The sequence below is a fragment of the Epinephelus lanceolatus genome, chromosome 18 (assembly GCF_041903045.1).
Source record: "Epinephelus lanceolatus isolate andai-2023 chromosome 18, ASM4190304v1, whole genome shotgun sequence".
NCBI classification, from domain to species: Eukaryota; Metazoa; Chordata; class Actinopteri; order Perciformes; family Serranidae; genus Epinephelus; species Epinephelus lanceolatus.
In genome coordinates this window covers 35045370-35069634 of record NC_135751.1, presented here as the reverse complement: position 1 = coordinate 35069634, position 24265 = coordinate 35045370, and the positions used below count along the sequence as shown (strand labels likewise).

The following is a 24265-nucleotide window of genomic DNA, read 5'->3' as shown; positions in this document are numbered from 1 at the left end:
TTATAGAGCAAGAATAGATTAAGAAACAAGTCAGGCATTCAGGAGCCCATACAGGTGATGTCTACCATACAGGAGAAGACTTTGAAAAGACTGACAGCCTCTCACATGTGAAGGCAACGTGAGTTTTTAGTCACATAATATGAGATTTTGCAATGACTGGGGATCTAGTAAGGCCACTGTTAGCAAGACTAGAACCAGATTCTTTTTGAGATTATTTCCTATCATGCTCCTGGTGGGATATATGACACCATTTCACTTTAAGACATATGACAATTGCTTATTTGTTCTCAATAACACATAACTTCATTTCACTTCAATTATTTATACAAGAAGGAAATTTAAGGTAACCTTGTGTGTTGCAGTTAAAACTGGCCTGACTCAGTCAAAAACTGGTTTTCGGCAGGTTCCTGTTATGCAACAAAAACACTTTACAATACAGAATAAAAACAGAAACAGTCAACAGAAGCAAAACAACAAAATGTAGGTAGCTACAGAGACAATGCAGAGTAGCGGACTGAAGTGGAGTGAGCAAGACTATGGGATTTAAATCAGTGGTTGCAGGTATGGCCTTCCATCAGATAGTGTTTATATGCGTGTTTGAATAAAGGTTATTGCTCTAATGTAGTGTGGGATCGTTCAAGATCTTTATGTAAGTGTGACAAAATTATACGTTGGTTAGCTGCGCTATTTTAGTGAGAGGAGATCGTGGGAATGAGATGCTAATGCTAACATTTCTAAAATAAGTGCTGGTTGGTGGATCAGATACACGCCGAAATAAATTCAGACCCTTTCTCATTCCACCAGTTTCTCCTGCTTTTCCACAGTGCTAGAGACCGAGACTTGTTAACATTTCTGCTTCTCCCCGGAGTACCGTCCATGTTTACTTCCTACCTGGTTTGCTGCTTCCTGTTTGGTGCTATTGGTTGCTGACAATGTTCAGGTCATTGAACTTCAGGATTTGCATGAGCCAAGACTAAAAACATACCCTAATATTGAACGTGTTTGATTTTGTCGGAACATTAAGACAAGATAAAGACAGACTTAAGACAGCTCGGGTCTAGTTTTATGACTCCCTTAACACGAAACAATCAAGTCCTTTGGTGTACAGCCGACATAAGTCGTGACTTTCACTTGGCTGCTCCAATGTGTGAGTTTGAGTCATTGTCAGCCAGCCTTTCCTTGGGAAATAAAGGTTAAAAAAATGCCAGAATTTATGCATTGTCTTTCTCCTCACTCCATGGTAATCTACAGCAGAGAGTGACGTTGGGGCAGAGGAAGGACAGGCACATCCTAGCAGTCAAATGGGCTGATGGATGGTTGGAAGGGCACCGGGAGAGATTGGTAGGGAGACAGAGGGAGACAGAGACCTGCAAATTATTGTTCATAAACAGACAGATTGTCAAAAGAGAACAGGACTCAGGCAGACAGAAGGACAGATAAACAGGCGTACAGACAGTGCAAAGGCCAACAAACAGAGACAGACAGAGCTTTAGACAGACAGATGGACAAACACAGCAAGGTGATAGACGCTTAGTCAGGCAGGATGGGAGCGCTATTCATCTGTTCTCTGAGTCATCACGTAGTGTGTGCTCTGTCTCTTGGAGTGTGTTCAAAACATGTACACTCTGTATACCCTAACAGAATTATCCACCTCTCCCTGCTTTAGTGTTCTCCATCTGTCTGTTTCTCTGTCTCTTCACTTTTTGCCAGTTCATCTCTCGTTTTCCTGAGTTTAACTTCTCTTCTACTTACCTCGCTATTGTTACTATTCCCTCTGTCCCCCCTCCATTTTCTCATCTTCCTTTGCTGTCTTACATCTTACCGTACCTCCTCTGATTGTTCTGTTTCCTCTTCTTGCTTCGTCCATCCAGGTCTGCTCTCCGTGTCCTACGACGAGTGGGACTACGGCCTAGAGGCCCGCGTTCGCGATGGTGTGGCCATCATCACAATGGCAACCTCCACCATGATGATGGACCGTGGACCTCACACCCTGCTTAAGTCTGAGTGCCACGGAGCTCCTGACAAGAAGACCCCCATCTCAGGCAACCCCAATGAAGTGCTCAGGTGAGTGACGACGGAAGCTGGATCATAACTTTTACTGTTTCCTGTCACGAGGAAGTGGTGAACTCTTACGTTTTATGATACATTATGAGTTGTCGTTTTCTTATGACGTGATGGACAGCGGGTAAACAGTGTACCAAGTCAGCTGTTTATCCATATAACTTCCATTTATTGTAGCATTGCTCGTCCATGGGTTGCAGTGGCTTTTTATTTAGTTGAATTGAATTTGGTTAAAGGAACAGTTTGACATTTTGAGAAACAAGCTTCGAGAGTTCGATTAGAAGATTTATAACACTCATATCTGTAATATCATAATATCAGGCTACAGCTATTGATATAATAGACTAGATAACAGCTAGCCTGGCTCTGTCCAGAGGTAGCAAAATCTGCCTAGCAGCACCTCTAAAGCTCACTAATTAACACGTTGTATCCAGTTGCTAGGCAACCAGAGAGTCTCCAGAAGTTACTGCTCCCAGCCAATAACTAGTACGACACATAATCCCCTCTGGAAAACGGCAAACTGTTGCTGTTACACTTTGGTTTTTGTACAAATTAAACAAAGGGGATATAGCATGTTATTCAGTGAGCTTTAGAGGGGCTGCCAGGCGGATTTTGTTATATTCAGACGTAGCCAGGCTAACTCAGTTTCAGTTTCCAGTCTTTGTTGTGGGAGTTCACCCCAAAATCAGACATACGTATTTCCCCTTTTACCCGTTGAGCTATTTAACAATCTAGATTTGAGTTTTGGCGATATGGGCTATGGATTTGTCTGTCTTCTTTCAAATAAAATGAGACTAGATGTCACTCAGCTTGTGGTGCTCAAAGTGCCAATAAAAAACATTTGAAAAACTCAACATCAGTGTCTCTTTCCGAACTACACCCACTAACCGTATCACTGTGCAGAAGGAAGAGTGCATCTACTCATGGATGAGAGGCTCATGCTTGTGACAGAAACATTAATGGCGCCTTCCTTGGTTGAGCTCTAACGTTAGCTAGCTCAGTGGTGCCAGGTGAGCTAGCAGTAGATGCACACTTCCTTCTGCACGTTGATGCGGTTGGTGAGTATAGTTAGGTTGAAAGAAAACGGTTCCTACATTAAACTGCTCACAACAAGGTCTGTGGATTATCTTGAGTAACCAGGTCATGATTTCTGGAAAGAGACATTGCTGTTCAGTGTTTCAATTTTCTTTTTTGCCACTTTGAGCACCACAAGCTGAGTGCCATCTAGTTCCATTATAATGGAGAGAAGGCTGACATCTCCACGGACGATATCTCCAACACTCGGCAACTCACACCAGAACAATCCAGACTGATAAATAGCACTACAGGTAAGAGGAAAAATATGCATTTTCGAATTTGAGGTGTACTGTTCCTTTAACCATTACATCACTGGGGCACCCTGAACCTTTGATGTGATATAATTATCAGTGATTGTTGACCACCTGAACACATACTTACACTTAAATGGCACTTGAAACCTTTAACATTCCACAATCACTTGACAATTTCCGAGCATATATATCTTTCGAAGGTTGCCGGAATGTGCCTGTTAAAAAGTAAGTAGGTGCAGTGGATTTGGGGATGCGTAGGGTAATGAAGGAGACATCACTTTTGTTCTCTTAATTGGAGGAAGAGGGAGTTCATGAAAAAGGCTGCATTTTTAGGAGCCTTTTAAATCTAACTTTAAATAAGTTATGGCATCTTCGTGTATTTCACATATCATGCAGATGTGTCTAACACTGGAGTCTAAACATCTACAAGGTCTTGATCTTAGACAGTGAAGGACTGTGAGGCCTTTCAAAATATCTAACCATGACCATGGATGAGTCATACATTCATAGTTATTATTCATGATGACATTCACACTCTCTCATATGTGATCATTTTCCATGACAGTCTGTTGACTCTTAGTTGTGCAATGGATGGCATTCAAAAATCAATTTATCTATCTCAGGTTAGTTGGTATCTTTGCAAAATTTAAACATTAATCAATTGGTAGTATCGTTTGTGCATTTCGGTGCTCAGCTTCCTGTTGAATGTTGCCACTTTGTCCGCACTCTCCCTCTATTGGATTTTAAATCATTACAGTATCCGTTATTGTGAGAAACTCTGAGTGCACTGCAGGAATAATGTTGTTTTTCCTGCTTTGTGTGCAGCAAAACAAGCTCACTCTTTGCCCTAAAGCAACCTGCACACATCCCATGAAAGCTCACTCTGTGACGCACAACGTATAACAAAGTATAGAGGCCACGTGCCTCAGCTGTGCTCTCATTTGTTTACAGTCATTTATTCACAATTACACTAATGCCTCCAAATTAATGTGGCAATGATTTATGGACTAAAATGCCACACACAGCAGCTTTAAGAGGTGCACAGGTTCAGGTGGTGGAACATCAATGCAAGCAGCCTGGCATAGATCAGCATAGCCATGGATGCAGCAGATGCTGGCACACACACACACACACAGAACACACACACACACACGCATGCACCTTCATCCCCTGCATACTGTGATCATCCTCCCTCCCCATGTAATAATACCCTACACACACAAACACCCCCTTCACATGCCCGCTCCTCAGGAAAATCCGACCCCACCCCCTCAGCTGTCCGTCTCAGCAGCAGGCCTTTTGAACTGGTTGTGAAGCGCAGCGTTCGGCGGCGCTTTGCTCTGCGCGCTGCCTAATTGGTCCCAATGGCGTTTGAGGCGACGAACACTAGCCCCTGTCGTGCTGTGCTCCAGCGCTCAGCACAGTATTATATTCAGGGGCAGTTTCACCCCTCTGCCACTCTGTGTGTGTCGGCTGTAGCTGCATGTGTGTGGGTATGTGTGTTTTAGTGCGTTAAAGAGAGACTGTGACTGCAAGGTGTGTGTGTGTGTGTGTAAAGTAGGGATGTCAGTTTCAGTTAGTTTTGCTTTTGATAGCCTGACACCTATTAACCACTAACTAACTGGTGGATCTGAAAAAAGACAAAAAGGCAAAACAACATAAAATACAAGACGACTTTGCTTTTGGTCCGGCGTTCATTTGACTCAGTGAGCTTTAGCACTGCATTTCAAAGCACTGTCCATTTAGAGGTGGTGGAATTTAATGTTTTGTGATGTAAATGTCTTGTCTTTTGTTATATTTGCTGTTGGCCTCACTGTCAGACAGTCCGGCTAGCTGCATTAACACACAGAAACATTAGATCCTTTTCTTCAAGGATCTGTCTCACAGTGTTGTGAAACAGGTACTACTGCAGAATGGGGGGGCAGAGTTGTTTCGCCTTTAACGGGGCATCAGAGGTAGCAACAGTGCCAAATGTCCGTACAGACGGCAGGATGGGATCATGGGCGTCACAGGTGTAAGGTTTTGATGACGTGTTGCATGTGACCCACTGTGGCAGATTTAAAAAGTAGCTTTTAGCAGTTAGCAGCTAACTTAAAGTAGAAGTGGCCAAAAATATCTGCAAATTGAGAAATCAATGAGGTGTGGAAGCTCCTTAAGCCCTGAGCAGAAGATGAGATCAGGTGCAATGTTACAGGGATGGTAAATGAGTGTTATTGCCATATTATGTAATGGTTATTGCCTATAAAGCACTGACGATGCGTATTTTTTATGTCACACTAGAGGCCGGCGCTGTTGTGTCACATGTCACATGTCACACACGTCATGGCTCTTTTGCTTTCGCAGTATGCTGTCTATAATCTCACAATGAAGTGGCGTGATGCCATTGTATTGTGTAAAAATGCAAAGGCAGCATGAGGGAGGGACTTTGTAGCGGCGACCTCTGTGAAAAAAGGGCTATAGTGCCTGCTGCCCACCCTCTGGTGTCCACTGGTTAGCTAATGTCGGGTAGTAACTAGCTAGCAGCGCCGCTTATTCAGCAATTACTACTGGTAACATGGTGGCCACCCTCTGGTCTCCCCTCAGGTCACTCGGGTGAGTAAGCTGCTTCATTTTAAGCATTGTTAATTATGTTAGGACCACTAGCTATGCTAAAACTGTTAACACTTAGTCGCTAACAGTGCTAATATGGAGCTACATTAGGGTCAAATGTTTTGTACTTGAAAAAATAAAATTTGAAACTGAAAATTCATGTGTTGATCTTGAATTTTGAAAAATACAACAATGTATTCAAAATAAAAATAAGTATATGAAACCTTTTTTTCAGGTTAAATATAATTTTGATTCACTTTGGTAATTCTTTTGAATGAATAATTTATTTTCACTTTTCACTTCCATATATATTTTAACATTTGAGGTCTTATTTTTTTCAGTTGCATGTTTTATCTTTTCAGATTCAGATCTTATTTTTTAACAGTTTCAAATCTTATTTTTTCACTTTCAAATCTTTTTTTCACTTTCAGATCTTTTTTTTTTTTCAGTTTCAAATCTGTTTTTTGAGTTTCAGACTTTTGACCCTGATGTGGCGTGGGGGGCGTGGCATCAACTGAGAGGGGTGTGGAATCATGAGTGACAGTGCCTTCAGGGAACGTAGGAACTAAAAAAATTCTGACTCAACACTTATATACACCATATTCATGTGACTGGCAGTGTAAAAATTGATGCTAGTGACAAACTTCCATTTAGAAATCTGTTTTAGACAGTACTGAGCACCAATTGCGGTATAAGATGCCAGATTTTGCAGATCAACAGCCACATTTTAAGTGCTGATATGTCCGATTTCCACATAGCACTGTGAACGCAGCATAGTGTCCGTTTTGCTTGCATGATGGCGTCCGGTCGGTCGGGTCAATCTGCTGGAGCCCATACATCCAGCACACAGGTGAGAAATGTTAACTAAGCTTTGGGAAATCATAACAAGTATTAAGGGGTCATTTTTGTGACAACATACATTTTCGCAGCTCCATAGTCACGGCCCTGTTGATGCTTCCACATCCAGACGTGTCCCCTGGATGAAACCTTTGAGGTTGGGGAAAAGGTAACAATCCTAAAACACCTCCCTACTCACCTGGTGCCATAAAAATCACCTGGAGCCAGGTCAGGTGAGTAGGGAGGTGTTTTAGGATTGTTTCCTTTGCCCCAAGCTCAAAGGTTTCATCCAGGGGACACGTTTACTGGATGAGGAAGCATCAACAGGGCCGTGACGATGGAGCTGTGGACAATCACACTTTCCAGCTCTGACAAATTTGCCACATAAAAGACGTCACAAAAAAAGTATGTTGTCACAAAAACGACCCCTTAATACTTGTTATGATTTCCCAAAGCTTATGTTAACATTTCTCACCTGTGTGCTGGATGTATGGGCTCCAGCAGATTGACCCGACCGACCGGACGCACGCCATCATCGCAAGCAAAACGGACACTACGCTGCGTTCACAGTGCTATGTGGAAATTGGACATATCAGCACTTAAAATGTGGCTGTTGATCTGCAAAATCTGGCATAATTTATCGCTCTTATACCGCAATTGGTGCTCAGTACTGTCTAAAACAGATTTCTAAATGGAAGTTTGTCACTAGCATCAATTTTTACACTGCCAGTCACATGAATATGGTGTATATAAGTGTTGAGTCAGAATTTTTTTAGTTCCTACGTTCCCTGAAGGCACTGTCATTCATGATTCCACACCCCTCTCAGTTGATGCCACGCCCCCCACGCCACATCAGGGTCAAAAGTCTAAAACTCAAAAAACAGATTTGAAACTGTTAAAAAATAAGATCTGAATCTGAAAAAATAAGACTTCAAATGTTAAAATATATATGGAAGTGAAAAGTGAAAATAAATTATTCATTCAAAAGAATTACCAAAGTGAATCAAAATTATATTTAACCTGAAAAAATGTTTCATACACTTATTTTTATTTTGAATACAATGTTGTATTTTTCAAAATTCAAGATCAACACATGAATTTTCAGTTTCAAATTTTATTTTTTCAAGTACAAAACATTTGACCCTAATGTAGCTCCATATGCTAACAGAACTAACAGTGATAACATGGGTAACAATGCTTAAGGGGGTTTGCAGCTTAAAATTAGGCTGCTTGCTCCCTGAGGAGAGCTCAGTAAAGATGCCGTTGCTAGTGGCGGTGCTAGATAGCTTGCATCAGACCGGGGTGGTGTGCACTGCAGTAAACTGAAGAGTAGCAACATTATTTTATAGATGGACATATGTGACCAGTCAAAAATATTCTCAGGTGTTAACTGATAGTTAACCACTGACGTCCGTAGTGTATCGGTATTGTAAAGCTTGTGCTAAGGAGATTGTCAGCGGCCCTCTGAGACACCAGTCTGGTTGCTGCTGTACAACAATCCTGTTTCCTACATGTGGTTTCAGGGGGTTTGAAAAGCAGCTCTCACACTCACAAACTGAACCCTCTCACACTGACTCACACGTGTATGCAGACGGAGCAGGACAGACGCCTACTGTAGCAACACACCTTCTTTCGATTGCACTGCATGTGAAAGCTGTGGATAATTTTCCCGCTCTTGCAATGAGCTTAACTGCGTCCTGCACTAAGGCAGCAAGGCTTTGTTGTCCGTTCCAGTAAACTCTTTAGATGTCATTTCAACCCCTGTCTGCTTGTTCACTCCTCTCTGAAGCTTTGCATTTGTTTTACCGCTGCATTGCTTTGAGATAACAGAGGAGTTTATGGCAGCTGCTGTTGCCCCAAAATACATTGCCATTGTTCTGTTGCTGTGGTCCGCCGTGCACCGCTCTGTTCTCCTCAACTCTTCTGTGGTCTCTTCTGTGCTTCTTTCTGCTCTGCTCTGCTCTGCTCCCTCTTCAATCTGTCGTGTTCTTCCCTGTCCTCTCTTGCCCTGTAGTCTTCTCCTTTGTTCTGCCCTGGTCTGCTTTTATACATCTGCTCTCCGCTCTGCTTTGTTCCACTTTATTTTCCTCTGTCGGGCTCTGTTCTGTTTTATCTGCTCACACCTTCTTCTTTTCCTCTCCTCTCCTCTCCTCTCCTCTCCTCTACTCTCCTCTACTCTCCTCTCCCCTCCTCCTCAGCCATTGTCTGCACCCCAGACCTGCAGTTTTATAATCAACTTAGCTGTGTTGATGATTAGATCAGTTGCGAGCGCTGCTAAGATCCTTCGCCCCTCGCTGCCTTAACTAAATTTGTTTGGTGATAACCTTTGTCTTCAAGTGTTCAATCAAGAGATTAGCATTTGGCCTACAGTCTATATACTACAAGCTGAATGGACGGCTGGTTGCCTGGTCTTGCTCGCTGCTTGGTTGGCGGGATGGATGTCCCGCCGCCTGGTTGGTTCACTCCTAAGTGAATCAATGAATGGATAGATGAAAGATGGATGGGAAGGGAAGTAACTCAATCAAAAGGCTCTTTCGTAATAAATCAGGTCACAATTAATTCTTAGGAGTTGAGAATGGCGTGTAATAGCCGTGCTAAGCTGGAAAACAAAACCTCGACCTCTAAAGCTCGGTTTTTGCTGTGAGATATTTCTCCATGAAAATCAATTGAGCCCACGAACTGGAACTGGTCACACTAATCTTGGTTTGGAGCACAACCTTGCTTGTAAGATGTACCCCTCACAGGCCTCACGTACCCCCTCATCAACACCACCAGCCAGGGTCCAAATATGTTCATTTGAATTAATTTTAAACAGTATATTATTTAACTTTACATAATATAAAAGTGGTTAAAAAGTGGATTTTACAATATTATTATACAATTGAGCGGTCCTCTTGTTGCTTGCTGAAAATACAAATGCAGTTTAATACTCCAGGTAACAGAGTTCTGGGGGCAACAAAAAAACTATTGTCGTTTTAATAAAGAATTCAGGCAATAATCTGCCCTTTTTTTTCAGTCTGTGAGCAACCATGATCTGATTTTACACTGCGCACAGCATCAGTCTGTAGCCAGCAGGGCATAGTGAAAGTGAACCTCTTCAAGTTGGAGGTGTGCAGCCCATTGCCTGCAACTCTTCATCCCACAGCACATTGTGGCTGCTGACTGTTTCATTACTTCCTGCAATTTTTCTAATGGATCCGCTGTCAGGAAATACAGAAAAATGATCATTGTCTTGTTTTGATGACTCATTTTTGATTAACGATGGCGGTAAGTGCTAAGCTCACTGAAAAACACATTGCATTTCCTTTGCCCCCTTCATGATAAAAGGCAACTTGTGATTCACCAGGTAAATGCTTTCCATGTGAATCTGCACCAGTAGGAAATGTTGGGTTTGCATGAGCTGTAAGTTACTACGACATTCTTTTCATGAGTATCACCCTCGACACCCAGTTCATAACATTGCAGATATATAAATATTGCAGTACTTAAATCAGTGGGCCAGGAATGAGGCCGAAAACCCTGAAATGAGGTAGCATTTTTGCACTCTCGGTTTCCTCGTCTCACAGTCAATGGGTTTTTGGTTAGATGCCTGAAACAAGGCCCATGGTCAACACAAGCTTAAGAAACTTTAGAGTTTTGTTCTAGGACAAAAACTATGTCAGTAAATACCCAACTCGTGAATTTTGAAGCTTTGATGTGTCTTAAAAAAGGCTGTTGCTAACACGTTTCTAAATGAGACTACAGAAACGTCATTACTTCGAACATGTCTTTACAGCCTTGTTGTGTCATGTGCCCGTGGTATAGTTCATTGATAGGCTTTAGATTTTTTTTCTGGTAATTGCATTTACGCTTCAAAAATTCTAAAAGTGGTGTTCATTTGTAAAGATTATCTTGCTGAACAAATGGTGTAAGCATCATCATCGTTTGTTTGTCAAAGCTTACTTTCTGCAAAAATCCAAAATCCAATGGAAAAATCCAACAAACCTTTTGACGAGAAACCCAGGGCGACGCCAGCCTTCAAAAAAACGTCATTCCCAGAGCACTCTATAGACTCCTGTGTTACAATGCCCAACTTTACAATGGAAATAAACATGTTTACAGCCTGGTACAAAAGCAGTTTTGGTCTCTATAGCTATGTTTCAACATTCTTGACAAATGTATGGTGGGTGAATTTTTATATAACTCCCGTTAACATTTAATTAAGGCTTAAAATTAGACACATTTAATACTGTCTGCAAGGCATCATCACAGTCTGTGAGTCAGATCCAAACTGCGCTCCTCCACAGCTCCATCCTCTCGTCCAAATATGGCCACTGGTTTCAAAAAACCAAGAGGTTAACAGCAAACATGCTGAACTCAAGGCTTTAAAATGGCAGTCCACAAACCAGTGAATGACATCATGGTCGCTATGTGCATTATTTTATACATGCTGTGCTTATTTACATGAAAATCAAGATTATTTAGTGTGTGTCTACAGTTTCTCACTGCAGAGGTACCCCCAAGGGAACCAGTTCCCCTGGTTGGGAATCACTGATAAAGGATGACGTGACTTTTTCCTCTCCAAAAAAAAAAAAAACCCAATTCATGAAGAACAATTATTTAACTGTTGAGTCAGCGTGACGCAGGAGCTGCCTGGCCTATTTTCTCGCTTCAGATTTAATCCGAGACAGACAGGAGATCTTTTTCCAGAGCAGCTGCCATATTTGAAAACTTGAAGTTGATAATTCAGATTGAAAATCTGAAGCAGCACAGCAGGTGGTGAAGGAAGGAGGACGGCACTTGTCGATTTTACAGCCTGGCGAAAATGCTGCCTGTTATGAGCGAGCACATACGTGCCAAACCACAGTGAATGAAGCTAAATTTGTGAGACAGCTTTGGGACTCTGCAGCTGTGTATGCCCAGTCTGATACTTAATTCTGGATGGGATTGTGACTAATGGAGATGATCACACTTGACTTTGTAGTTTTCAATCGCGCATCACATGTCTTTCAAGCTTGTAGATTACAGATGGGTTAGGCCAGTAAAGGCTGCATGGAAATATGTAAATCATATCTAGTTTACATTTCATTCTGCCGTTGACTGACGAAGAATTGCTGTATGGTCACGGTCATCTACTTGACTTTACAAGCCACACATTATGCCGATCCCTCTCTACTTAGCATTTCCTTGTCCGGCCCTTAGAGCTTCGTAGAGCACCACAAGAGAAGGACGCGTCACTCCACTAAGTAAATTAAGTCCACTGTAGCCAGCACTGTGACATTCCAGCTAATGCTACAGTACGAGCCTGACAAATGAAGATAGCAGAAAGAAGAAGAAGAGAGCAAAGCACAGAGAGCAAAAAGACACACAGTGAGGGAGTGATGGAACGGGAGACCGCTGCTGAGCAATACACAACAGTGTGGGAATCATGAGTTTGACAACAGTGGCCCTGACCTTGCCAGGCGTGGACAGGTTCCAAATGAGCTTGGAGTTGGAAAGGTGTCAAGTGCTTTTAAGCTCTGTGGACATTTTTGAACTTCTGTGGCCCCAGTGAGGCTTTCAATGGAGTGTTTGTGTGTTTGTGTGTTTGTGTGTGTGTGTGTGTGTGTGTGTGTGTGTGTGTGCATTCCACTGTGTTGCATGCGGTACACTCCAAAGCAGCATTTCGACCCTATTGAGCTGAGGGATGAGTGTGTGCCAGCTCGATGGACAGCGCGTCCACCTGGGTGTTTGTGTGGTTGTGTGTGTGTACAGCTTGCTATTTCAGACTGAGTCTATAAAGGCCAGTTGAGTGTGTGTTTATGGGGCAGGCCAGTGGGAGGTGTAAAAAAGGTACCTGGTTGTGATGAGGCTTGATTAGAACTAGGTCAGGATGCTCCTGCCCTCTTTCTCCTCTGTCTTCTCTCTTCCTTCTCTTTATTTTTATCACCGTCTCCGTCTCAGTCTCATGTTCCTCTGCCAGGTTTATTCAGTTCTCTACTTTTATGTTGTTTTATTTTATCACAAATAATCCTTGCCTCTCCTTCTCTTTCTATTACATTCATTCCTGTCTTTTTCTGCCCTTTACTGCCTCCTTGTTGTCACTCATTTTGATGTTATCACTCTATTAAATGGGTGTTCAAAATCTTTATCAGCGTAATAGATATAGGTTAGACTCCTGCTATTAAACAGCCTTTGGCAAAGCTTTATGATTCTTTGTGTTTCCACATCACAGTGAGTAAGACGTGATTATGTATAGGCACAAAAACCACTTGGTTATGGTCAGGAAAAGATCATGTTTTGGCTTGAAATACCCTCTGCTGGTGCCATAATCATCACTGGTAACGCAGTGATGGCTGGGTAAAGAATACTATCTCTTGGTGGCACAATCCCTGCCGGAAACACAACAACAGGTTGTTAAAAACCACCCACATTTGATGGCACAATGTCTCCTGGAAATGCAGCAATGGCTGGGTAAAAAACCTGATTTTGGTGCCAGCAGTGATGTCTCTGTAAAAAAAACAACATTTGTTTCAATGGCATAATCTCTGCGAGAACGCAGAAATGGCTCAATAAAAATCCTACATTTAGTGGCACAATCCTCGCTTGAAACACAGCGATAGGGTGCTAATACCACCCATGTTTGGTAGCACAATAACCACTAGAAATGCACCGATGGCTGGGTAAAGAACACTAGCTTTTGGTGAAACAATTCCCACTGGCAATGCATTGATGGCTTGGTAAAAGTCTCACTCTTGGTGCCACAATCGCTGCTGAGAAGCAGCAATAGCCATGTTTCCGTCAGCCTGTTTAGATGCGCATCTAGAAGTATCGCATCGGAAAATTATGATGGAAACGCCAAAATTCGAATTCAAATCCTGATTCGCACAAACTAAAATTTTATTTTATTTTATTTTTTTTATTTTAATTTTAATTTTTTTATTGACAATAAACTGGATATTGACAATAAACTGGACTGGACTAAGAACACTGAAGTCCTTTACAAGAAGGGACAGAGCCGCCTCTATTTTCTGAGGAGACTCCGCTCCTTTAACATCTGCCGGACTATGCTGAGGATGTTTTATGAGTCTGTGGTGGCCAGTGCTATTCTGTTTGCTGTGGTGTGCTGGGGCAGCAGACTGAGAGTAGCCGATGCCAACAGACTCAACAAGCTGATCAGAAAGGCCAGTGACGTTGTGGGGATGGAGCTGGACCCTTTGACAGCAGTGTCAGACAGGAGGATGCTGTCAAAGGTGCGGGCGATACTTCAGCATGGCTCTCACCCTCTCCACAACGCTCTGGTCGAACAGAGGAGCACCTTCAGCCAGAGACTGATTGCTCCTAAATGCACCACTGAGCGCCACAGGAAGTCATTCTTACCTATGGCCATTAAACTGTACAACTCCTCCCTCTGATGATCGGACTCATTTGGCTATTTATAAAACAAAACACACAATATAATTACTCATTCTTATTTCATTTATAACGCTACAACCATTTCATTGTATATTGTATATATTTCAGATTGTCTACTTTACTATTTTATTATTTATTTTATTGTCTACTTTAATATTTTATTTTATTTTATTTTAATGTCTACTTTAATATTTTATTTTATTTATTTCATTGTCTATTTTAGTATCTTATTTATATCTTCATCTTTATCTCTTGTTTCCATTCATGCTGTATTTCTATTTCTACTTTGCACGGAGCATTGGAACAAAAAACAATTCCCCCCCGGGGATTAATAAAGTATTCTGAATCTGAATCTGAATCTGAAATACGCTCGCTTTAGCCGGGTTTCGGTTGATTCAAAAAAATGTTGATTTGCAAAACGGGGGATGGAAACAATTATGTTCGAATTAAGTCTGACGTAGCGCACCTCTCTCCATGGTGATATCCACACTCCGGGTTGGGAAGGCGGTAATGCATTTACAAGCTGGTTGCCAATCGCCAGAAAACATAGAAGAAGAAGAATGCGAGACTTGTTTTGTTTCCGGTTCTGCGGAAAACTCGCGTGAGTTCGTAGTTTTCACCAAAGTCCGTACATTTAATGGAAACACACAGGATTCGTATTTCTTTTAATGCGCATTTCCCAATGATTCGAATCACTTTTGGATGGAAACATAGCTAGTGTCTCTGTAAAAAAAAACACTCAGTTTTGATGGCATAATCCCTGCTGGAAACACAGCGATGGCTCTGTAAAAAGCACCCACTTTCGATGGTGTAATTTCAGCTAGAAACACAGCGATGGCTCAGTAAAAAAAAAAAAAAAAAACACCTGCTCTCAATTGGCATAATTCCTGTTAAAAATGCTGTGATGGCTTGGTAAAAAACGCACTTTTGGTGGCACAATCTCAGCTGGAAATGCAGCAACAGGTTGCTAAAAAACACCCATGTTTGGTGCTACAGTTGGTGCTGGAAATGCAGCAATGGCTCGATAAAGAACATCCACTTGTAATGGCACGATTCCCGTTGCAAATGCAGTGAAGGGTTGCTAAATACACCCACGTTTCTTGGCAGAAATGCAGCTGGAAATGCAGCGATGTCTCAGTAAAGACCACCTGCTTTTGATGGCACAATTCCCACTGAAAATGCAGCGTTGGGTTGCCAAGAAATACCCATAATTGGGCGTAGGAATGCTGCTGGAAACACAGATGTCTCTTTAAAAAACAACCAGTTTTGTTGTTTGTTGATTTCAGACAGTGGTCTGCAGCTTGGCAGCCACCTCATCTAGGTGTCACAACATCCACCTTCCCCTCTGTCTTCGGATATGGAAGTCAGCTCATTTGCATGTCACCGCATAACACAAAACACAGTCATTTAATAGCTTTTCACGGCATTGTAATCATGCTAGTTGGTTTAGCAGGGGCCTCTAACCTACATCTTTAACGTTGATAACCACTACTAATGCCTGTTTTATAGTGATAACATTTGAACCACATGTCCTTGTTCCCTGCAATTCCTCCCTCTGCAGGCTATTATAACTCTTGATTCTTTTAAGTTAAGTTTGCCCTTTAAGGCTTTTGAAGTTTTACTGCAGAATGCTCCGAAATTAGAAAAACAAGAGAAGAAGAATTTTGCCTTGAGTGTTTTAAGAAATCTCTCTGAAATGTAGAATCTGCTCTGTTCTAGGGCTACCATTTAAAATTAATTTCATCATGATTACTTTTAATTAAGTGCTGTCCATCACATGTCAAAAATAAATCAAATGTTCTGAGCCGTCCCCTCCTCTCTGTACCTCTGTTCCTGTCTTGTCATCTCCCTGCTCTCTTCCCATTAGCACAATTTATTACACTGTTTACACATTCAGCTCCCGTGTCTGAATACACACATGGTTACCACTTACTGTAGATGCATACTGTATGTGTGCAAACACACGCACACGCAGCAAATTCACACCTCCCCTCACATTCACACCGTATACCCAAATGTGCATGCAGGAAAGCTACCGTGTTTTTTTTTCTTCCATATGGGGCATGTTATCATTCTCCATATAGATTCCTCCTCTACAAACCCAATAAGTACATTGCACCACAGTAATTGCTAAGGAGTGTAATTCATGACTAATTCATGTCAGGGTTAATTTATTAAAACTGACTTATCAATATTTCACACAACTCCTCCATTATTCACACCAGAACATGCGCTAAAACGTATCTGTGTCAGGCCATGTGGAGTTAGCATGGCAAGTGTTTGTCTGTGTGTATGTGTGTGTGTGTGTGTGTGTGTGTGTGTGTCTGACACTGACTTGCTCTGATTTACAATGGCATGAATTCTCCTCTAGATAAAAAAATAAAAAGGCAAGATTCATTGAAATGTCTGCAAAAGTGCGAGGCAGTTAATGAAGGGGATATTGTGACTGTAGAGTCCGGTCAGTGTCACTCGCTTTCGTTCGACAGGTGGAGACAGCTGCTGCTGCTGCTGTCTGAATTTCAATTCACCTTCTGTACAGTACAGCTGAGGCACTCTGCTCTAGCTTCAGCTGGAAGCTGACGGGTTCAACAGGATATCAAAACAAGGGGGTTAGTGGGAGGACGTGCATGTGTGTGTTGATTCTTGGGGTGTCTGTTGTTAAAGTGTAGGTACAGTATTTTCCAATCTGAACCCTATTTTCATATTTTGTTTTGTGTCTTAAGTGCCTTAAGGGAACAACCTTTTTTTTTTTCTTCTTCTTCTTTTTTTAAATTGGTCCATTATTGAGTCAGGCTGCAGTGTAACCACTGGGGCAATATGAACCGTCAATTTACACGCACTAAAAGTGCTTGTTTTTGTCCTTTGTGTTTAACCAGAAACAGCCCTGAAATTGCCATCACCAAACCCACCAGACTCCATTTAAATAAACAGTAATTTTAGCGTGTATAGAGCCAGCATATTTCACATGTAACTGGGTAAATTAAAGGTCCAGTGTGTTGGATTGAGGAGGATATTTTGGCAGAAATGGAATATAATATAATATCAATATTTTCTTGAATGTATTATCAATTGAAAATAAGATCCATTGTGTTTCTGTTACCTTAGAATTAGCTGTTTATATCTACATAGGGAGCAGGTCCTTGTCCACAGAGATCACCATGTACAGATGGACAAACCAAGCGCTGGCTATAGATAGGACTGTTTGTGTTTCCTTGCTTATGCATCAGCCACCATAGTTCAACACAGATTTTTATCATGAAACTACCTTATTCACTGTTTTACTGGTTTAAATCAGCTGGTCTGTTTGTTTTGGAAAGCAAGAGACCTCTGTAGATAATTTGGCATCTAATAAAAACCTCCTGAAAGTCTTGAACTTAAATCAGAGAAAAAAGGTAAGCACGTATTTGCTTGTGGTGGGCAAGCCACCTGTCCCCAAGATGCCAAACAGTGCCACAGAAACACTGATTTTTAATATGAAACTGCTTTATTGAGTGATTTTACTGGTTTAAATCACCCAGGGTCTCATTAATAACCATTGCACAAGCACAAAACGAGGCCTGAAAGAGGCGAACGCCGCTACCTATGCAAAAGTTGTGATCTTGTAAAAGGACTTGATAGGAGAAACTTTGACCCATGCTTACGTCCATTTTGGAGACGGGTTGGAAGCCTGATTGTAAATCTGTAAAAAAAAAAATCTGTATTTTTTTAGTATGGATCCTATGCATTGTTTCACAAATGAGACCCCTGTTCCATTTGTTTTGGAGAGGAAGAGACCTCTGCAGAAAATTCAACTCCTCCTAAAAACCTCCTGAACAATGACCACTAAAGAAATTGTAACTGGGAGAAGTTTCAGCTGGTTACAATCTGCAATCCCCACTGCTAGACTCCACTAAATCTTCCACACTGTCCCTTAAAGGGTTTGTTTCAGCCAACCCAGAGTTGATGACAAATTTTGTGGGTTTTATTTTGTTACTGTCGACTTTGAGTGAAGTGTTTTATGATGATAAAGTTACCATTTAAAATTACTGGAGTCTGGTGGTTTAGCGACAGCAATTTCAGGGCTGTTCCTGGTTTAACACAAAGAATCTTACTCTTTAACAAAAAGGCCTATGTCTGTCTGGATCCTGTCTGTAATGTTGTCAGACACTTGGAATAACAATCTGAACCTGTCAGTGGCAAAAACAAGCACTTTCAGTTGACCTACACTGACATGGTGAACATGCTCTAAACAGTGGTGTAGTGGTAGTGGATGAGGTTGGTGTACTGCTAGGAAGATGGGTAGGTTAGCGAGGAGGACGAGAGTGTACTCTCACTCTTAGGCGGGTGTACTGTAAACAGCCAGAAAAAGAGGTGGGTGCATCCTGTATACATGCATTAAACACTGCATTACACCACTAGCTCTGAATTGTTACATTGCAGCCTGTTTTTGCCGCTGCTGTCTGCAGCAATACTAGACCAATTTCAAAAATAGTTCTTCCCATTAGTCACTTTGACGCAAAAACATTGAAAAATAGAGTCCAGGTTGAAATATACCAAACTTACCCTTCAATGCCGTCTCATGGCTCATAGAAGAAAGATGGAGGGGGAGTTCGTTTGTGCTCACATGTTTGTTTGTTCCTCTGGCATGACGAGGAAGGCAGTGAATCCAGCTTTGAGCAATGTACTTAACACCCAGCTGCCCCAGTAGCCCTGCTCAGTGGCCCATAAGAGGAGCAACTGGGCAGCTTCCAGATGTAGACGTGCTGTATATACAGCTTGTGAATGTAGAAAAAAGAGCGGCAACCCAGCTGTGTTGAGTGTGTGCGGGCACATGTGTGTTCAGTTTTACTGGTAGCGATACAGAAAGTTCAGAGGAGGTGACAGAGAAGCAGATGTGGTCACATGGATGGAGGGGGAAAAAAAGCCCTTCCTGTAAACACAGCAGTCACAGTGTGATGGGCGATGAGGAGAGAGGAGAGCGTCGCAGTCTAGTAGTAATATGTCCCATCCCCTCCCTCTTTTTCTTTGAATCCCACCTCTCTCTGTCTCTCTCTCTTCCCCTCCCACCCTCTGCGAGATTACCGTTACCATAGTAACACAGCAGATTGGCTTGGAAGTCACAGTGGTTGTGGGCGCCATGGCAACACACATATGCTTGTGTTTCGCTCCGTTACTGCCGTCAACGTGTGTAGGGCGCACTCAAACACGTAGACGCATACACAAGAAGGGCCCCACATTGTTGCACGTAACAATGGCTTGCTCGGTAAAGATTAAAGAGGGCGCAGCGTCGTGTCATTTTGTAAATGGCTTATGATTTATGCAGCAGATTCGGTGCACTTTGTATCAGTGCCAAGGCTCTACAGGATGGGGCGGTTAGCTGGACACATGGGGCTGCATGAGACGCTATGATGCTCATCACGGCCCATTGAAAGTACCAATATTTAATACAGGAAATAGAATAAGGAAGCCGGCATTAGAGTAATTGTTGGATTATTGCATTACATTATGGAGCGCATAGGACTCACATAGAAGATACACAGGAACAAAGAAACAACATTTAAATGAGAGTGTGATATTTCTGCACGGCTTCCTGATCTGATCAGTGAACTGCTCCAGCTAAAAGGTCAGACATGGTTCAGGGTAGAACAACTTGAACTCTGAGCAGGGGAGTTGTGTGTAATGTTAAAGGGATAGTTCACATTTTTTTAAGCAGGGTTGTGTGAGGTATAGTCAGTGTATTTACCTGCAGCGGATGTCAGTCAGCATGCCCCCAGTTTGGAGAAGCAGGCTGGAGTCTGACATGGAAGCTCAGCAATCTCCAGCTGTGGAGGGGTCAGCAACTAAATGTTTTTTAGCCAATTAAAAAAAAGCACCACCCAAAAAAATCAGTGTCAGTCTAAGTGTATGCTATATTTAGAATATTTTGACTGAGTTACCTTAATGTCAGACAGTGATTTCCAGCTGGAACATAGAGCCTTTACATCACTCTCCTCAAAGCCAGACTCCATTGAAAAAAACAGTGATTTAACCATTGCTTAACACAGGAGCTGCTGGTCTGCTGCTGCCTCGATTAGTTAGTTAGTTTGTGTTATTTTGTGACTCTGGTGTTTAAAAGGGTTAGGTCAGAGTCGCCAAAGTCACACAAGAACACTAACTAACTAAATGATCAAGGCAGCAGTAGACCAGCAGCTCCTGTGATTAGCGAGCTAAAATGACTGTTTTGTCAATGGAGTCTGGTGGATGTGAAGAGAGCATAGATGGCAAACTGAAGCCATTAACGGCTTCTCTGTTGGAACGGGCTGGCTGATGGAAAGGTAAAGTGGTGACAACACTCTTTAGGTGGCTAAAATATATTTTGCTGTTGCCCCCTCCACAGCAGTACATTGCTTAGTTTCTGTGTCAGACTCCAGCCAGCTTCCCCAAACTTGTAGCGTGCCGACTCACATCTACTGCAGGTAACACGCTGACTATGCATTGGTACCTCATACAACCCCACTTTTAAAAAAATCCGAACTATCCCTTTAAGGAGGAGCTGCAGTGAGGCAGAGCGTCATCGCTCTCTACTGAGGGGAAATGATGGTTCAAGACAAACTGGTTCTGCTGGTGATCACTTGATGCACGACCCAGTCCACTGTTTGCAGACCTCATCAGCACACCGGCACCGAGCCAAGTCTTTAGACACACACACACACACACACACACACACACACACCTTTTTTTTTGTTATTTATATATTCATCTTCATATATATGGTCTGCACGGTTTTGAGGCAGTGTTTCCATGGAAACAGTCAGAGAGAGGGAAGAAGAGAGAGTAAAGGGTGAGGGAGTGAAAGAGTTAAGAGATTGTGTGTGTGTGTGTGTGTGTGTGTGTGTGTGTGTGTGTGTGTGTGTGGGATGACAGTGAAGTGATTTGAGTTCACCTGACATAAACATTCCTGTTCTCATATACACACTTACACACTCCCACGCACATTCACCATAATCACTGCAAGAGAATACAGTGTTGAGTGTTGTATGCTGTGTATATGTGTATGTGTGTGTGTGTGTGTGTGTGTGCGCTGTGTTTAGTTGAAGGGAGGTGAAATGATTTCACCTGACAGAAACAATGCTGCTTTCTCTCGGTTTCTCTTTCTCCGCCACACAAACACACAGACTGTAGCAGACACACACACACACACACACACACACACACACACACACTAACACACAGTGATCTAAAAAGCTGCTGTTGGTGTATTACAGAGTACTTTTTTAACGTTAAATTTAAGGCCAGACATAAACTGCATTGCATTTTTTTGCCTCCTCATCACCCTCCTCTCTCCCAGAGCTGCTTTATGATTTGTCAAACGGACACAAAAACACTTAGTGTAAGAATTGGTCAGTTTATCTCTAAGGCGGTGTAACCAAATTTTCATCTGTTTCAGTGATTGTTTTTTAATGTAGTCATCCACGTGTCCAGCTAGATATAACAAAAATACATTTATAATATGAAATACATTTTCAATTCTGACAGATTTTATTTGCATTTGCAAGTGCAGTTTCAGTGACTTCAAAATGACATATTTAACAATATACAAATTCAAATACTGCTCAAGTTAAGTCCAAACAGTGATTTCAAATTCAACATTCAGGTGACACTTGAGTTTCTATAAATAACATCTAATTGTAGACTACAGATTTTTTATGTTTTAAGATTATTTTTTTTGGGCATTTTGCGTTTATCAGACAGGACAGATCCAGAGTGAAGGGAGAAGACAGAGAGGGGATGACATGTGACATGATGACAGCAAGGGGCTGCAGGTTGGCCAGGACAAGACTATGTACGTGGGGCGTCTGCTCTACTGGCTGAGCTAGTGGGCGCTCCAGCTGTAGGTTTTTTTTGCTGACATGTCCATGCAGTGATGATGATGACGATGGATATAAGGCTGTCTGAGTCATTGTCTTTGTTTAAGTCTTTCTTTAAAACACACTTCTATCTAAGAGCATATCCAGATTATATCTGAGCGGTCTATTTATTGCTTTCTTATCGATCTACTCATTTATTATTTTAATTTTAGTTTTAGCCTTCTTTTATTTTATCTTTTACTTTGGTCATATTTTATGACATTTTAGTTTGTTTCATTCTCCTTGTGTTTTAAATGTTTAGTTTCATTGTTAAGCACTTTGTAACTGTGTTTTACAAGGTGTTATATGAATTAAGTTTATTATGATGGATGCGTTTAGATTGTAGGATAATGTTTAATATCACAATAATGATATTACTTATAATAAACAGATATTAAAGTGTACTCAGTTCTGCCTCTCTGCTGTTTTTTTCTGGTAAAACATTCAACAAATTGCTTGTTGAAACAAAATTGAACATTGAAGTGAACACAAAAGGCACCAGTAAAAGAAAAAGAATAATAGCTACATTTTAATGTGCTGTTTTCTACTCATACTCTCTTTCAACTAACTTGAAAAATCCTTTAGTGCAACATCACGGTGTTTCTGTGTGTGTGTGTGTGTGTGTGTGTGTGTGTGTGTTTGTGTCACCACGATGATTTAAAAAAAAAAAAAAAACAATACATTGTGCAGCCCTAGTTTAGTGTTTATTCTGTTTGTATCACTTCCTTTATAAATTAGTCATGCAGAAATCTCCAGCCAGCCAAGTAAAGACTGGGCGGTTAGCTTAGCTTAGCACAAAAACTGGAAATAAGGGGAAGCTGTTAGCCTTCCTTTGTTGAAAGGTAACAAAATCCACCAACCAGCACGTCTCAGGGCCCTGACACATCGAGTCGACGGTCAGCTTTTGGTCAAATTCGGACTGTCTTCGAGATACTGTTGCCCTAGTTTTGGCGTTGTGTCCCACACTGTTGGCACTAGTCAGCCCTTGTCGGCTCTTGTCAGCTTTTTTTCCGGCTGATTCAGCATGTTGAATCAGCGTCAGAGGAGGTGGTGAATAAAATCTTTCTGATTGGCAGTTCAACTCAGAGCACGAGAAGAGAAACAGAAGTGAGGAAAGTAAACAAATGACTAAAGTCAAGCATTTATGAGATCAAAACGAACTTGTCATATTAGGTAAGATTATGTTTTTAGCCATTGAGCTCATTCACAGAAACAGTTTGTGGCTTGTTGCGTTATTTTTCGCTGATACACAGGAAATACAATTTGTTCCAGAGACATTAGGTGTTGGATCCATCCTGTCAGCCTTCCAATTTCCCTTTTTAAAAGATGAACACAGACTACCATCGTGTGCTGGTGTGGACAGTTATTTGTTCTCACCCAGGCAAAAAACATATGTGTAGTTGGACGTTGGCTGTAGTCTTTGTGGTGTGTTCAGGTGCAACTTTTTGGCCAAGACACAGACGATAGTTGGCCTTCGCTGCCAGTAGTTCTTTGAAGTCTGGGCCTCAAAGCTCACTAATGTACATGTTTACACATAATTTGTTTAATCTGTATAAAAACCAAGTGTAAAAACAGCAAAGGTTTATATATTACAGTATTTCTTGGTCAAGGCTAATAAATAAAGTCCTCCAATCTCAGCTGGTTGCCTGGAAACTGCTCCCAGCCAAAAAAAAGTTAAGCACATCACTCCCAGTAGAAATGCCAATTGGCGTTTTTACACTTGGACAAATTAAACAAACAAGGTATAACGTGTTAGCTGTAGAGGTGCTGGCAGGTGGATTTTGTTATAGTCTGACGGAGCCAAACTAGCTTTTTACCCTGTTTTCAGTCTCTGTGCTAAGCTAAGCTAACTGGCTGCTGGCTGTGGATTCATATTTGATGGACAGATATGAGAGAAAAATCTTCTCATTCTACTGTCTCCAGCAGATAACTGTATTTCCCCAAATTATGGAACTGTTCCTTTAATTCACATCAGTAAGGGGTGAACACATTGAACCTGGGATGATTGCAGAGATAATTTTCTCAAATTAATTTCCCTCAGTCCCATCTTAAAATCATCGCTTCTGTTTTGTTCAAGTGTCTGTGTGCAGCTGATGACTAATGTATGTTCAGCTATTTATGAAAACCCCGCTTAGACATTGGCTGATCGCTGTTTCCTAGCAGATGATGAATTTATGTAATGTCAGTGTCTGAAGAGATAAATGCTCG

General features: G+C 41.7%; 1 protein-coding gene across 3 annotated transcripts in view; it reads left to right on the top strand.

Moving 5' to 3' along the window:
• The window catches only part of grin2ba (glutamate receptor, ionotropic, N-methyl D-aspartate 2B, genome duplicate a), a 200652-nt gene that overhangs the window by 118190 nt on the left and 58197 nt on the right, over positions 1-24265 (top strand). For all 3 annotated transcript variants that reach the window (XM_078161815.1, XM_078161814.1, XM_078161813.1), the window contains exon 7: positions 1872-2064. In XM_078161815.1, the coding sequence (XP_078017941.1) occupies positions 1872-2064 (193 nt within the window). The remainder of the gene's footprint in view (positions 1-1871; positions 2065-24265) is intronic.